At 46.2% G+C, this 14,144-nt stretch overlaps 1 protein-coding gene across 1 annotated transcript; it reads right to left on the bottom strand.

Moving 5' to 3' along the window:
• Positions 1–183: 183 nt before the first annotated feature.
• On the bottom strand, positions 184–10,998 carry CLDN11 (claudin 11). Its single transcript, XM_087740699.1, has 3 exons — positions 10,506–10,998; positions 7,546–7,710; positions 184–1,368 (listed from the first exon to the last, which is right to left on the bottom strand). Exons 1-3 carry the CDS (start codon positions 10,729–10,731, stop codon positions 1,136–1,138), a joined length of 624 nt encoding a protein of 207 aa, XP_087596825.1. The 5' UTR covers positions 10,732–10,998; the 3' UTR covers positions 184–1,135.
• Positions 10,999–14,144: the final 3,146 nt, after the last annotated feature.

The raw sequence follows: 14,144 nt of genomic DNA on the forward strand, positions 1-14,144 counted from the left end.
TACTCATATTTTAAATATTCCCCCAAAGAACCAAAAGGCCCTCTGAATTCCACAGCGGAGCAGAATCTCCCATCCTGAACTGCTATTAAAAAAAAAAAAATCTTTAAAATCATTGGGAAACCCCCGTCATGGAAAAGCTAGCTACGGAAACACAGAGGAAGGAAGGAAAAAAGAAGCCAGTGGTTGCAGGGCCTCGGTTATTTATTGTACAGTGTTTCACTGAAAGTACAAAGGCATCATCAGTATTCACCAGAATTGTATTGTAACAGGTACGTTATACTGCGTGTTAAAATGTGCTACTTTAATGATGCAAGACAGAACACAAATTTAGAGGAAGAAAGCAAGGAGTTTAAAAAAATGTAAAAATACATTTTTAGTAACTGATCTGTACAAATGAAAAAAAGAAAACAAACCAGAGCGCGGGGATTAGAGCCCCCAAAGTCATTTAAAACTATATAAAAAGGCACTGTTATCTACCGTGTAATTAGGACCTTTGGGTTCTGTTTCCTTCATACTGATGACTGTGGGGGTGGAGGAAATACTGTTATTAAAATGATCAAACAACTCATACAAAAGTATTTACAGAGAAAGGCAGAAAAAATTCCCCTACTCCTGTTCCAAAAGAGAAACATTTGCCCGGTTGGAGAGCACAGCCTTCCTCCCTACCCTCTCGCCCAAACCATGCCAAAGCAGTGACCTTGAACAGGGGAAAGCAAATAGCGACTTGGTGGGAGAAGCTGCCAGAGTCCTTCTAACAACGGGGAAGTGTCTCTCTCATTTCTGTTTTATTGCCTTAAACTCTCCCATAATCAGGGGAGCTGGAAAATAAAATAAAAACCCTAAAACCCACATGACAACCCCGAACCATCTGAGTCATCCTGGCTGCAAGAAGATGGGGCAGGTGGGCAGGCCAAAATGGGGAGGACCAAGAGGAAAGGCTGGCTGGAGCTTTCTTTCTAAGGAAGGGGGCAACAGATGGGGAGAATAACGCTTCAAACTACCAGACATTTGTGCTGCTTTTCTAAATCTTCCCCTGGGAGCCCGACAGCAGCGTGTGTCAGTAGAAGCAAACCCAGGGCACACAAACCCACCAGCCAAGGCATCCGACGGCAGCCATGGGACGTCCCCAAGATGCTTACACGTGAGCGCTCTTCGCGTGGGTAGGGGAGCTGGATCCCGAGGCGTAGTAGAAACGGTTTTCACCAAACGTCTGGGCATCTCCCGAGCAGCAGACGATGACGCAGCCGCCGAAGAGGCAGAGGGCAGAGCCGATCCAGCCCGTGTACAGGGAGTAGCCGAAGCTCATGATGGTGGTCTCGCGGTGGGCGCACACGGGAAACCAGATCGTTGCAACAACGCCGCACATGGCTGGGGAGGGATGGAAAGGAAAGGTAACTGCAGCGTGTAACCCCACCACAAAGCGCACCAAAGGGGAGGGAAGGCTCGGCAGGACAGGAGACAGAGAGGGAGCCCATCCCTCCTCCCTTGCTGTCCCACGGTGGGGCCCAGGAGCATCAGCATCGGGGGCTGGTCCAAGAGATCTCCGAGCAGGAGGCGGCGTGGGAGCCTTATGGGGAGAGAGATCACGAGAGAACAGCCGTCTCTCTCAGGCACCAACAAATGAAAAGAAAAAGCAACTGCTGCTTGACACAACCTGATATATTTATTACAAGGGAAAGAGGTTTGTTCCCTAGAAATATCTTTAAGGAGGAAGAATGAAAGTCATCCCTGAAATTGATGCTCCAGAGAGCTGCAGAATTAGGAATAGATTAGATATGAAGCAAGACCACAAAAGCGATATGCATCGGTGAGACAGTAAAATTGGTGGCCCGGAGTCAACTGGTTTAACTCACTATTTCTGCATGAACTCACGTGCTACGCCCTCAGCCCACGTCAATCAATCAGCATCACTGCACTCGCTCTACTGAACGGCCACATAAACATTAACGAAATACCCCAGCACTTTGCAAGACAGAGCAGGGTTTATAAGATACAAGCAGAAAATGGGCAGGGACAAAATAAGCAGCAGTACAGCATTGTTGGGGCTTTTTATGGAGAAGGAAATGTCTCACAAGTCTGGAAAGCAGATTCCACTCCCCGATGGAAAATTTCTCTGTATCAAGTGATGGGGACAAACCCAGCGAGGCTCTCCAGAAACCTATTGAATTGAAAAGAAATGGGACCCCATCTGAAGGGAAAACAGTATTTTACCTAGAGTGTACGGTACGTCAAAAAATGACTGAGGAGTTCAAATTTTGCTTGAAATTCCATAGTTTTTTTCCACGCAAAGCAGGAATGCTGCCACGGCGGTGCTGCAAGGACTGCTAGGCAGGTGACCTGTCAGGTAGATACCCTCGGGACAGTAAAGCGGATCCAAATTCAGCACTTTGCAGGCAGCCAGGCTAGAGATCCCAATGGTTTTGGTGTGCAGCACACACGCATGGTTTGCTGCCAGCAGGGAGAAAACACGTGCCCTGCATTCTCCTTGTGCTCCACAAGGTCACACTCGCTACCCTCACGAAGGGTCCTACCTCCGTCCCGCAAAGTCCCCACAAGCACCGAGGGCAACGGGAGTTGATGGTGTTAATCACCTCACAGGAGCAGGTCCTAAAACAATACTTCTTTATGGCCTGTACATCTGAGAAGAATTAATCTGTCAATATTTACTTGCCTCTGGGACAAGCTGTGCAGGACTCCATCCTCGTGGCCATCAGAGAATCAGAGCAAAACAATAACAGGACCGTGGCAGCGTTACAGATTTCCACCGACCGCGTTAAAAGGTATCTGGAGGCAGTGTCAAAAAGTTAAGGTTGCAAGAGGAAAAAGAAAGGGGGTGAGATTAAAAATAAAATTGTTTAGTTAAAATGGAGAACAAACCATAGCTCCTGGCCGGTACAGCAGAAAACCCATCCCCAATAGCTGCAGTTATTGTGAGAGAAAATATTTTCTTATGGAAAAGAGAAGAACATTTGAAGGATGCTAATAAAGCCAGTAATAATTTGGGGCCTCCTCAAAGCAAGGACCCTGCGGCTTTGGAAGGAATTTTTGGAGAAGGCAGGGAGGGGAGAACAGCATTTCTCCTGCATGTGGATCAGTCCTGTGAAGAGCTCGTGAGCCTCTAACGCTTTAAAACAAAAATGTATCAGTTGGGAATCCACAAAGCATTCTAATGGGCTCCGGAAGAAAAGCTTCTTTGTTGTCCGAAAAAACACAATCATCTTTTCTTTTTCTGTCAGCAGTAAATATATATATGTATGTCCATAGACTATAAGAGCCTTATCTCTCCAGACCCTCCCCCACAACACAGGACCGAAGAAAACACTCGCATCGGGGTGAGGAGAGCTCTCAGGGACGCTGAGACAATGGCATCTCTTGTGCATGTGGCTCAAGTACATGTAAAACCACCTTATTTTAATGCTGACAATACTAGAAAGCTGTGAAACACAAGCCAAGGACTTTGCAGGGGTTAGTTTGACCTCTCTGTCTTCGGAGGCTACCAGCTGCCGTCAGTCACCAGCGACCCCGTTGCTCAGCAAGAGGAACGCCCTGAAACAGGACTGGATTTCATCCCTCTGCATAGATTAGATTGGGTTGTAAATCCTCCGAGAAGATGTGAAAAGGACGGTCTGCAACTGCAATATTTCTTGGTGAACTCAAGTTTTGGACTAGCTGTATCACAGAGAAAGGCTGAAAAAAAAGTTGATTTGCCAAGGAACTCAGAGGGATTGGAAAAGGCATTTTAGGGCAAGTTTCAAGTACTAAAATAGCTGCCTACAAGGATGATCTCTTTGAACAGAAATTATTAGCTCTTTTCTTTTGTGCTGATGCTGAGAGACCCTAAATACGAATGTCTTCACATAGTAGAGCTGCTGTAGTCCATGCAGTCTAGCAGAAAAGTAAAAGAAAATCTGCAAACAAACAGAAGGAATATTTTCTATTAGACCAACCATGTTAGCTGGAAAAACAGGCATGTTTTAGGGCACAGGCATACTGGAAAGCTTGCCTGCTTTTTGCAGCTAGAGTAGGCAGCCCTGTAAAAGCCACTGCCTCTACCTGCACAAGTCATCTCAGTAACAGATGGTATGGTTGTCCTTGCTCCGTCAGATCACTGTGAATCCACAGGGATACATCCCAGGCTCCCAGCATTTCTAAGTCCTTTTTGACTATGGACTTGCAGTGGCTCAATCCATTGAGCTGAAACTCTTAATATTCTACATTACAGGCGTATTTTAATTAGATGGAAGAACACATAGACAAGAAGCACAGAAGGTGCTCGGGGGGCTGGGGGAGATATAGAGCAAGGTTACTCTCACTCAAGGGACAGGGAGTCCCTGCCAAATTCCTTAACAGTAAGTTAAAGGCTTTCTGCAGAAGAAAGAATACTTCTTTTTCACAGCTAAATTTAATCATTCTGTGAGCTGCTGACTCAAAGTCACACAGATTTCTCTTTCAAAGCATTTGGTTGAAATAATAGATATCCATTATTACTTTTTTTCTATGTTCAAGGCAATCTTTTTATCTTGATACCTATGGTTTTAGAAGTAAATCTCATGCAGTGCCCAGAAGAACTTATTACTATCATTTATTTAGTATACAATAGCTAATGCGGTCATTTTGCAGTAGTAATTGACAATAACTAACGTATTTTTCCTCTGTGTTTTCCAGTCTCTCGAGTCCCTCACCTCCATTAGGAAAATGCCCCCTTGGTTGCCAGCACGGGGTCCCCCAAATTAGTATCAACAACACAGGATGGGCCAGGGTTTTTCCATCAGCACTAGCGTATGAAATGTTTTCATACTGGCTCAGAGCAAACCTCTGCTGATGGTTGTTTTCAGCAATAAATCAATTCTCTCGGATAGATAAGATCAAGCAAAGACATAAATACATCAGCAGGCAGGACAGGAGGGTGTGCACACAGGTTGCACTCTGCAGCCTGCTATTATCAGCAGACAGAAAAATCAATGGAATATCTGAGCCCATTGTTTTCCTGGCAAGTTTTCAACTTTTTTTTGTTCATTTGTTGTTTTTTTTCCCCCCACTGTTTCAACCCCTGTGTTCCTTTTTAATAAATTTCAGCGACAAACTGCCATCCCTTCCCCGAGCGACAAGTGAAGTTTGCCATGGGGCCAGGTCCCCCGCTCACATCTCCACTCTCTGCTTCTGCTACGTTAGTGAGCGTTTTGGGGTTTGTTTTCTTTTAACCAGAGCTCTGGGAGTTGGTCTCCGCTTAGAGGAAAAGGCTGGAACCCATGCGGTTGGGGAAAACGACGAACGAGAGTTCAGTGGCCAGAGGGTAAATAAGAACAGTCCAGGGCATATTACTTCTAGAATATGATTAATTTTAAGCCAGTATTATGACTTTTGAGGCCTGATTCATGCTTATTAAATGCTCTGGAATGGTAACACCTCATTTTGCAAATAACAGATCATTAATCATCTTAAATAATGTCAATGTCCCAAGCTCTGTACATTATTCTTCTTCCAAAGGGACTGTCTTGCTGATCAGCCTGGAAAAATTTGGGGTTTGTAAAAATAAATGTGGGTTGGTTTGGGTTTTTTTAAGAAAAAAAAACATAAGAGCAAAAGGATCTTATTTATTCTTCATTTGTGATCTGACAAAAAGACCATTATTGTAATTGTGACTAAAACATTGTGACCAGGCTGCTGTTCCCAGCCCGGATCATTCAGGACATCAGTGACATGAGCAAACCACTTCACCTGCAGATGCTTCAAAACTCATGGGGTAAAAAAATCAGTAAGAAGTCCAAATGTGACCCAAAGAGCATTTGTCTGCCAGTGTTTGTGTAAATACACATTTCCTTTCCTCACCGGATCTACTTAGTGGGAAAACCGTGTTCTGAGGCAGAGAGGAGCCTGGCTTACGGAGCACCGCAACCCCTCTCCTCCATCCTCTTACACCTATTCTCCTCCCTGGTGTCACACCAAAGCAAGACCAGGATAGGAGAGTGGCACACCAGACCCCAAACCCCTGGTGCAGCACTGCAAGACATGGGATTTCACTTGTTCTAATGCAGCATTACCCATTATTGCCACTGCAATTTGTTTGCCGCGTGTGCTGGTCCTGTGATTCTGCTGCCCTTCGGCAAAGCAGATTTAAGGGCACTACTCTTGCCTCCACGTCTGCAGCCGTGCAAACGGGGTTGATCTACAGCACAGTTCTCCTTGACTGGAACAGAAAACTCGTGTTTGTTTGCCACAACGTGCAGCTCTGCCAGGCCTCCCCCATCCTGGGCAGGGGAAATCCGGCAGAGCAGACTCCTCCAGCACTAAAATTTCATTCACAGGCAGAAGAAAACACTTTTTCTTTCATTTTGCCAAGCCCAAATATGTGACTCAAGGTTTCAGGACGGGGATGAAGGCCACATTCCAACAGCTCTCTAACGTGGCTGTTCACAATCAGGGTGTCCTAAACAGGCCCTATAAAGCTGATTTTAGGAATTCCAGCTGTGGCAATGTGCCGTTAAACCCCACAGAGATTGAAAGGGCCCCTTGGTCTCAGTCCCCTAGATTTCGGATTGTACTATCTGCTTCTCACCAAGGCACTGGAGGAGAGACCGCTTGCAAGGACGGAGCATCCAGAGGACAGCCCCTCTGAGCGTGCAGCTATATCCAGTGCCCACTCGAAAAAAAAAATAAGGAGAAGAAGAAGAAAGCAGACGGGCATGATGTCAGCGCGGGCTGCCAGCGACCAGCAGCGCCAGACAAAGAGGCCACTTTCCCTCACCCCTCCTCCTCTGCCACACAGACGGGTAAAAACAAGGCACCGCAGCCTGTTGCTGAGATGACGAGGCTTCAAGAACATGCAGGTGTTGCGTTGGGGACAATGAGCTCCACAGTCTGCGCTGCTGAAAACAATCTCCTCCGCAGGCATGGAGGACGGGAAGAAATTCCCAGGGGAACTTGGAGGCCAAGGGCAAGGCTGGCCAGAGGGGGTTGGGAGGCAGAGGGGACATGCCAGCACTCTTCCCAGGTCCATGCCACCTCCCTGCTCCCTCCCCTGCTGTCCCTGCAGGACCAGCACCCCCTCAGCCGTGGGCTTCCCTTCCCACACACCCCAGCTTATTTTGACCCAGCTGCATCTGTGATGCCCAGGGAAAATTCAGAGGCTATCCTTTCCCTGTAAGCAGCTTGGGAATGTAGACCCTTTTCCAAAAACAGCATTACTTCCACAGTAAACCAGCAAAACCAGTGCCTGCAGGCAGCTGCCTGTGTGCGATGGCTATCGCCCTGCTGCAGGCACAGGCGGTGGCCGTGCCCGAGGACTCCACAAGACAATGCACAGTAGGGTTTCACAGCCCTCCCCTCTTCTCTCTGCTTCGCTCCCTGCCTCCTGTCTTTGTCCTTCCACTCCTGTTCGTGCCTTTTGTTCGCCCCACAGACTACAGCGGTGCTGGAGAGCTTCAGGGTCAGCCCAGCCCAGACAACCATGCTTTCAGGTGAACGTGCTCAACTAGCTTGCACCACACCGTCCTGGAGCAGAAGACCTCCAGCTCTGCACACACGCAGGGCTGGCGGGCGCCTTACCCAGGAGGATGATGAGGATCCCTCCCAGCTGGGACCGCCGGTACTTGGCAGCTCCAGGCTCGTGGCCCATCCGGATGCAGGGCAAGACCGTTATCAGCAGGAAGATAGCGGGAAGACCCAGGACGGAGGCGGCGATCATCAGTGCTCGACATGCTTGGACGTACCCTGTTGGCAAGGCAAGGAAAGAGGATTTTGAGTATTCGGCACAAGAAAAGGAGAGCTTTGGACAAAGGCCCTGCTGGATTAGCTCCCAAGAGTTGCATGGAGTATGGGAGAGAGGTTCAATCCTTTGTGTAAGCAATTCAGTCGTCACCAGGCGTAGGAGAGTGAGGCTGCAGTACAGTGGGTAGTGCATGAACACGGGATATGCAAGCTCAAAATTTTCCAATGAACAAATAGCCCGGCCTGGAAAACACAAGCTCTCCCTAGCAAGACACTGGGAAATATGGGAAGGGAAAGTAAGAGAAACAGCTCGGAAGGAGTTTTCCTATATCTTCACAAAGACAGCCTTGGTTAAATAATAAGAATTAAAATCTTAAAGAACAGCTTGCTGTGAGCAGAGGGGGTCCATAGTCACCCAGAGGAGGGCTGAATAGTTGAAGATCCACTACTGAAACATGCAGGTCCATGAGATACTACCACCAGCTGCCCTGAGGAGCTGAGGACTGGTGACCTGGGAGGAGGAGGGATGCTCACCAGCCACAGCCACGTCCCGATGCTGCACCTCAGGGGTCCAGCCTGCTAGCGGGGTTTCAGAGGAGACCCGTGGCTCCAGCTGACCGCTGGCACAGCTCTTCCTTAGGGAGAAGAAATGACTGCACCTTGCAGAGTTGCTTGAGTTGCCATAACCAAGGGCCACGTTATTCCTCTGGGTCCGTATGGACATCACGGGATCCCCTGGCATTTCATCAGCTACCACCCCTCTCCTGCCTGCCCCTGTGCAGCAGCAGCCTAACACAAGGCAGCGAGGAACAACGGGGTTGGGACTGTGGGTGTGCTGGGCAGGGATGTGCTATTTCTACCTATCTGTGAGGGACTTTGTATAGTGATGTATCAATCTTTTTATATTTTTATCTATATTATGTATATATAATTTATTTTACATATATTTTTAATATATAATTTATAGATAAAATATAAAAAATATATATAAGTAAATAAAACCAGGTCATTACTTGCATGTAAAAGAAGAAGAATCAGTGTCAGATTTGCTCCGGTGCCTGGTGAGTCTCTGCCAGCTCTTGGGACAGTCCCAGCAGAGCGACTATGCTGGCTCTCTTTCCCCTCTTGTTAACAACACGAAGCTGCCACATGCAGACACGGAGTTTCATGAGGCCTCATACAACATCAGCAAACGGGGGCCTCAAGCAAGTTCCGCTGACATACAGGTAGGGCACCCGGAATGAGGATTTTACTGTTCCTGGAAATGCGGACTCTGTGTTTATTGAATATTTGCTTGATTTTTTCAAGAGGAAACTTAACAAAAAAAGCTACCTGAGGAGTTCAGGGCAAAAAATGAGACCCTAAACAAAGGAGCTGGTGGTGCCCGGTGTGGTTTCTGTGCAATCAATCCCAATTAAACGAGAATACAAACACATTCGTTTCAAAGACTTGACTCGGGCAATGAAAGACTCTGAATACATTTCAGCTGTCGGGCAGACCAGGATAAATTTCTCTCCCATGGAAAGCTGTGGGTATCAAATGGGTTACAAGCAGAAGCATCTTGTTTTGTGATTTGTTTCTGCTGGAGAGAAGCATTGCTTTCGGCTGCTGAAAGACCTATTTACCTATTCATTCAATAATGTTTCTTCAGGGCAAGCCTTGTCTCTGTCTTATGTGCTGGATCATATTGAACAATAGTAGCAATAAGGAAGGTAAACCTACTAAAATAAAAGCATACATACACAGAGAAAGGGAAAACAGGAGCTAGTCTAAGAGATTCAATATTGCTACGCACTGTGTGATACAGAGAAGGCTCTGTAACAGAGAGAAATTCGGGAATAATCCTTCTAACCTCTTGTGAAATTATTTTCACAACAACTTAAACAAATAAATAAGGAAACATGAAAGAAAACTACAAGGAATGGTTATTTCTACCCTGTCAGCTTTGAAAGGGGCATCTCTGAAATGCTAGAGGAGGTGCGATCTAAACCATAGCAGAATGAAGCAGCACCACAGAGTTAACAGTGAGTGAAACAGGTAAGGTCATTAACTAAACTTACAGGGACCACACAGGACTTCGGCAGGTTTAATTAACTCAAAAGATGTATTAATACTGATGAAACACCTTGCTTCATTTTTGCTTTGCACTAAACTAGATGAAAGTTACTGTATCATTAGAAAATATCAAGGCAAGTTAAATGTAGTTACAGCTGTTTGCCATGTAAAAGTTCTGTCTTGCCTTAGAACGCGTGGGAAGCACAGGACCACCGAGACTAATGACAATCTTCCAAAAGATTGAGAGCCATAGCAGCATTAATGATAGATGCTGAAAGATTCGTTATGCTCACAATCATTTTAAGGAATAGAACCTTAACATCTGCAATAGTTCATCATCGTCTCAAAGCAAAACTCAAACATATCTCGAAGTACTTTACTGTCCCTCAATATAATATATATGTTTTGCAATGCAATCTAGACATGAGATGTGAAAGGAATAGCAAGTGTTTACTAAGAGCAATGATTAAACATCAACTGGACTTTAATAGCCACAGATGATACCTAGGTATGATTAAAACCAGGTATAATTTAATGAGAATCACGTTAAGAACTATCATACAGATTCTTTAGCGTATTTGTAATGTATATTGAGCATAATTGAGACGTGATGGAGCATCTCCTGTGCTGATGAAGTTGAAGGAGCTTCGCCATCAATTCCTCCGGCAGCAGGACCTGCGCTGCTCAGAGCACGGCTTCGCTCCTCACCTCCAGGTGGGAAGGGGAGGACGGGGCACACGTACCTGGCAGTATGAGGATGTCCACGAGGGGCTTGCAGTGGTAGAGCCCTGTTGCCATGACACAGTCTGCCCACAGCCCCTTGGATCCCAGCTCATCCATTTTCCTGCAGGTGGTAATGGTGTAGCCGCAGGTTACCACCCAGTCGTTGGTGGCCGTTGCCACAACCACCCCGATCCACCCGATAAAACTGCAGACAAATCCGGCCAGGTGCAGGCAGGTGGCCACCATGTCGATCCCTTGGTGGGGCAAGCTGGACGGGAGAGTGTCCACAGGGGCTCAGCAAAGCCGGCCGGCGAGCTCCCTGCTGCGGATCCCGGCTGCTGGGACCCACTGCGAGCCGCGAGCCGGAGGGACGGGGGTTTGGTAGGACGAGGTCCCTGCTCAGGCACTGCTGCAGGCACTCGGCTGCCTCTGCCCAGCTCCCGCCCTGGGAGGGATCAGAGCTGCCTCCAGCCCCACAACGCATGGGAGGAGCGAGCGGGGAGCCCCAACTTCTGCCCGTTCATCAAGGGAGTCGGAGGGGAAGGGGGGTGTGGAGAGGAGGAGATGCAGAATTACACCCACCCCTGCTTGAAAAGCAAACCAGACTGCTGTATTCAAATGCAAACAGCTCGACCATTCAAAATTTAGCATCAAGGGAGAAAAATTAAGGCAGTGTTTTCGAGCTGAAGACAAATGATGACACTGGTACCTCTTCATGGAAAGACAGGGCAAGAAACGTGGTGGACAGAGTTACTCAAGAGTGGAATTGTTCATGTCATCAAAGCCATCAGCACGGCTGCAGAAAAAGGACAAAATCAGTCCTGGGTCTTTCCTGATGTTTTCAGTAACTGCTAAAACATAAGAGCCCCATCGCTGCATTCTCTGCTCGTGCCTGGGTTTTCAGAAGTAGTAACTAACACTCACGAAGTCTTAAGTAAGTGTTTAACGGCACCTTATTTCCACTTTTGAATGCTAAAATTAAAATGAGCAGCTTTTTACTCAGACTCATTACGGGTGTAAATTTTAGTCTACGGGATAAAACAAGGAACAACCCACTTCAAAACGTCCAAAGAAGAAAAACTTCCCAGCCCGTTCTGCATCAGGAGAAATAGGCAGGCAGGCTCTTTTCCCAGTTTCACTTTGTGTTTTCACACAGGCACACGTACGTTACCGGGTGCCAGCACACCCCTAGTGAAATGTTCATCGTTGTGCCTCCTTCCAGGGCTTTTAATTTTGCGAAAGGGAGGTTTTTTGGGTCTGGGCGGATCGGACGTGCCTGGAGGGACCACTAGCGGAGAGCCGGCCGCACTGCAGGGGGGAAGGGGGAAAGGGGCAAGGAGAAGGACAGAACGACGAGTTTGGTTCATTCCTAGAGCCGTTCGTGAAAAAGAAATATTGGAAGCTACACCCCAAGATGAACGTGCCGGGAATGAAATATATCCCGCTCTTCATCCAACAGTATTTTTTCCCCATTCTTTAGCAAATGAGGTGAAAAACATGAACAAGACCATCCCAAGCTTCCTTTGTCACATGTTCCCGAGATTCAAAATTCAAGGAACCCGAGGCCGCAGTTTTGTTTTGCCGAAGCTTCAACTGAACATTGGAGTTACTACAGAAATAATTGAAAATTACCTTTGAAGAGGAGCTTTTGTAATAAACAGAAATCTAATAGTTGTGTTCACACTTGATTTATATTGTTGGTTACTCCTTGCTTTGTTGCTTTTGCGAAGCAGTGCTGCCAGCTGGCCTTCCGTCGACTTTCCTGATGCGATTCCACCTTTCTACGGAGCTTATTCTTCTGCTGCTCCCGCTTCAGCTGGAACAAGCTGTTACTTCCATCCAACTGCCATTTTCATGTTGTCCAGGTTTCAGTTCCAGATGGATTTAATCCTTCTCCAAACAATATCCCTGCTTATTTATTATTCAGGAGATAAACTTGTCATCTCTCGAGCGAAACTAGTGTTGTTCCGCTTCTTGGACCACGCCGTTGCGTCGGACAGATCACGCGTCACCTCCTGCGTTTGGAAGGAGACGAGCTGACAAATGAACGCGTTCCTGCCTCTCCCCTTCACTGACTCCGTTTGCATTTTTTCAGTCTGGCATTTATTTCCTCGATCGAACTTTATAGCTTTCTGTAAATTAAGTATCCGATCTGTTCGTATCAAGTATAAATGCACGTGGCTTAATACTGCTTTCTGATTAATACCAGGCATAAGGATACTTAACCACTTTGGGATGACTGATCCCAGCCTCTATCATCTAACGATAGTGTCACCACACGGTCCTTTGGAGGGTAAAAACCATGCGTTTTATCTAAATCATGCTAATACTTAGATTTCTAATATATTTCAAAGTATTTCATTTTTCTTCAACGCACCGGAAAAGTTTGCACCATCCTATATCCCATTCTATCCCAAGGCTGAGGTGAGAAGCATTTTACCCGGTGATGGCGCAGGCGCATCCTAATGTACAAAACCCGGCTTTTTTAAAGGCTGCAGGATAGGAGTCGGAAGGCTGCGGACACATCCCACTGCAATTCAGTCTCCTACAGTTATGAGACCAACTCCTTAACCACCAAAGCTTCTTACGCTGCCACGTCTTCCTTCACAAAATGCTTCAAAGAGTGCGCAGCAGCTCAACTGACAAGAAGTAAATTTTACACGTCGGTAACTGGTACTATTCACCGGTACTCAACCTGGTGCCCGTAGGCCAGAGGGGAATTGTTTCATTAATGTCAACAGGGACAAGAAACATTTACTGTTTTGTTGCTGTTATAAATAACACTACCAATATTTAAGTGAATATGTTGGTATGCTACAAGTGAGCAATGATTCAGTAGATCAATAAAATAAGAAACAAAGAATGACTTACCAGCGATATGCTAAATAAACTGATGCACTTAGGGCAATATTCTTAAAATTTGCCATTTTTAAAGCAAGTGCTACACACGCATTTATTTCAGCACCAGTGTGAACACCTTAAAAATCAATCTTTTTACCCTGCCACTCGAGCAGTTTTTCCTTGATCAGCATTGTTTTCTCTGACAAATGGCACGCGTTGCAATTAGTCATACTTGCAGAAGCTATCAACACCCTATGACTTTTTCCTCATACAAATGACTCACCTTGAACTTTTTCTTTGCAGGGTTTTCAGCCCGATAGCTTCTCCCTTGCTTGGAAATACAGCAGTATAGAAATATAACATGGGATGCAGAAATAAACAGGGTTAACTCTTTAAGTGGTACAGGTAGTTGTTCATTTTCTTCCATACTAAAAGCGGAGCTCATCAAAATATTACAGATTTCATCTTCCTCCTGTTTAACACCGCTCATTTCTCTCTTTGGTTGTAAAATACAGGCAAGTACGTGGTAGCATTAAGGGTTTAAGAGTCTGAAACAATCAGGATTTCCTATATGCCAGACCAGTACCTTAAAACAAGGACAAAACATTTTTGCTCCGATTTGAGGGGAAGGGAAAACATCCACGTGTGTGTATGGGACTGCGCTTGCTTATCGGTCAAAAAACCCCAAACGCTTAGTAGGAATAAAATCACCTGGAAAATCTCCAAAATATTATTTGTAGTACAAGTTATATTTATTTACTACAATCCACATTTTTTTTAAGTGACCAACAGAGCATAGCCTATTGCTGTAAGTGGGG

Source organism: Nipponia nippon, unplaced genomic scaffold (genome assembly GCF_047370975.1).
Source record: "Nipponia nippon isolate SJK-2023a ecotype South Korea unplaced genomic scaffold, ASM4737097v1 scaffold_7, whole genome shotgun sequence".
NCBI lineage: Eukaryota > Metazoa > Chordata > Aves > Pelecaniformes > Threskiornithidae > Nipponia > Nipponia nippon.

Coding starts and splice junctions, on each gene's coding strand:
- CLDN11 (XM_087740699.1), bottom strand. CDS start 10,731: ATGGTGGCCACCTGCCTGCACCTGGCCGGATTTGTCTGCAGTTTTATC. Junction 7,711..10,505: donor GGACATCCTCATACTGCCAG/GTACGTGTGCCC, acceptor CCTTGCCAACAG/GGTACGTCCAAGCATGTCGA. Junction 1,369..7,545: donor GATCCTCATCATCCTCCTGG/GTAAGGCGCCCG, acceptor ATCCCTCCCCAG/CCATGTGCGGCGTTGTTGCA.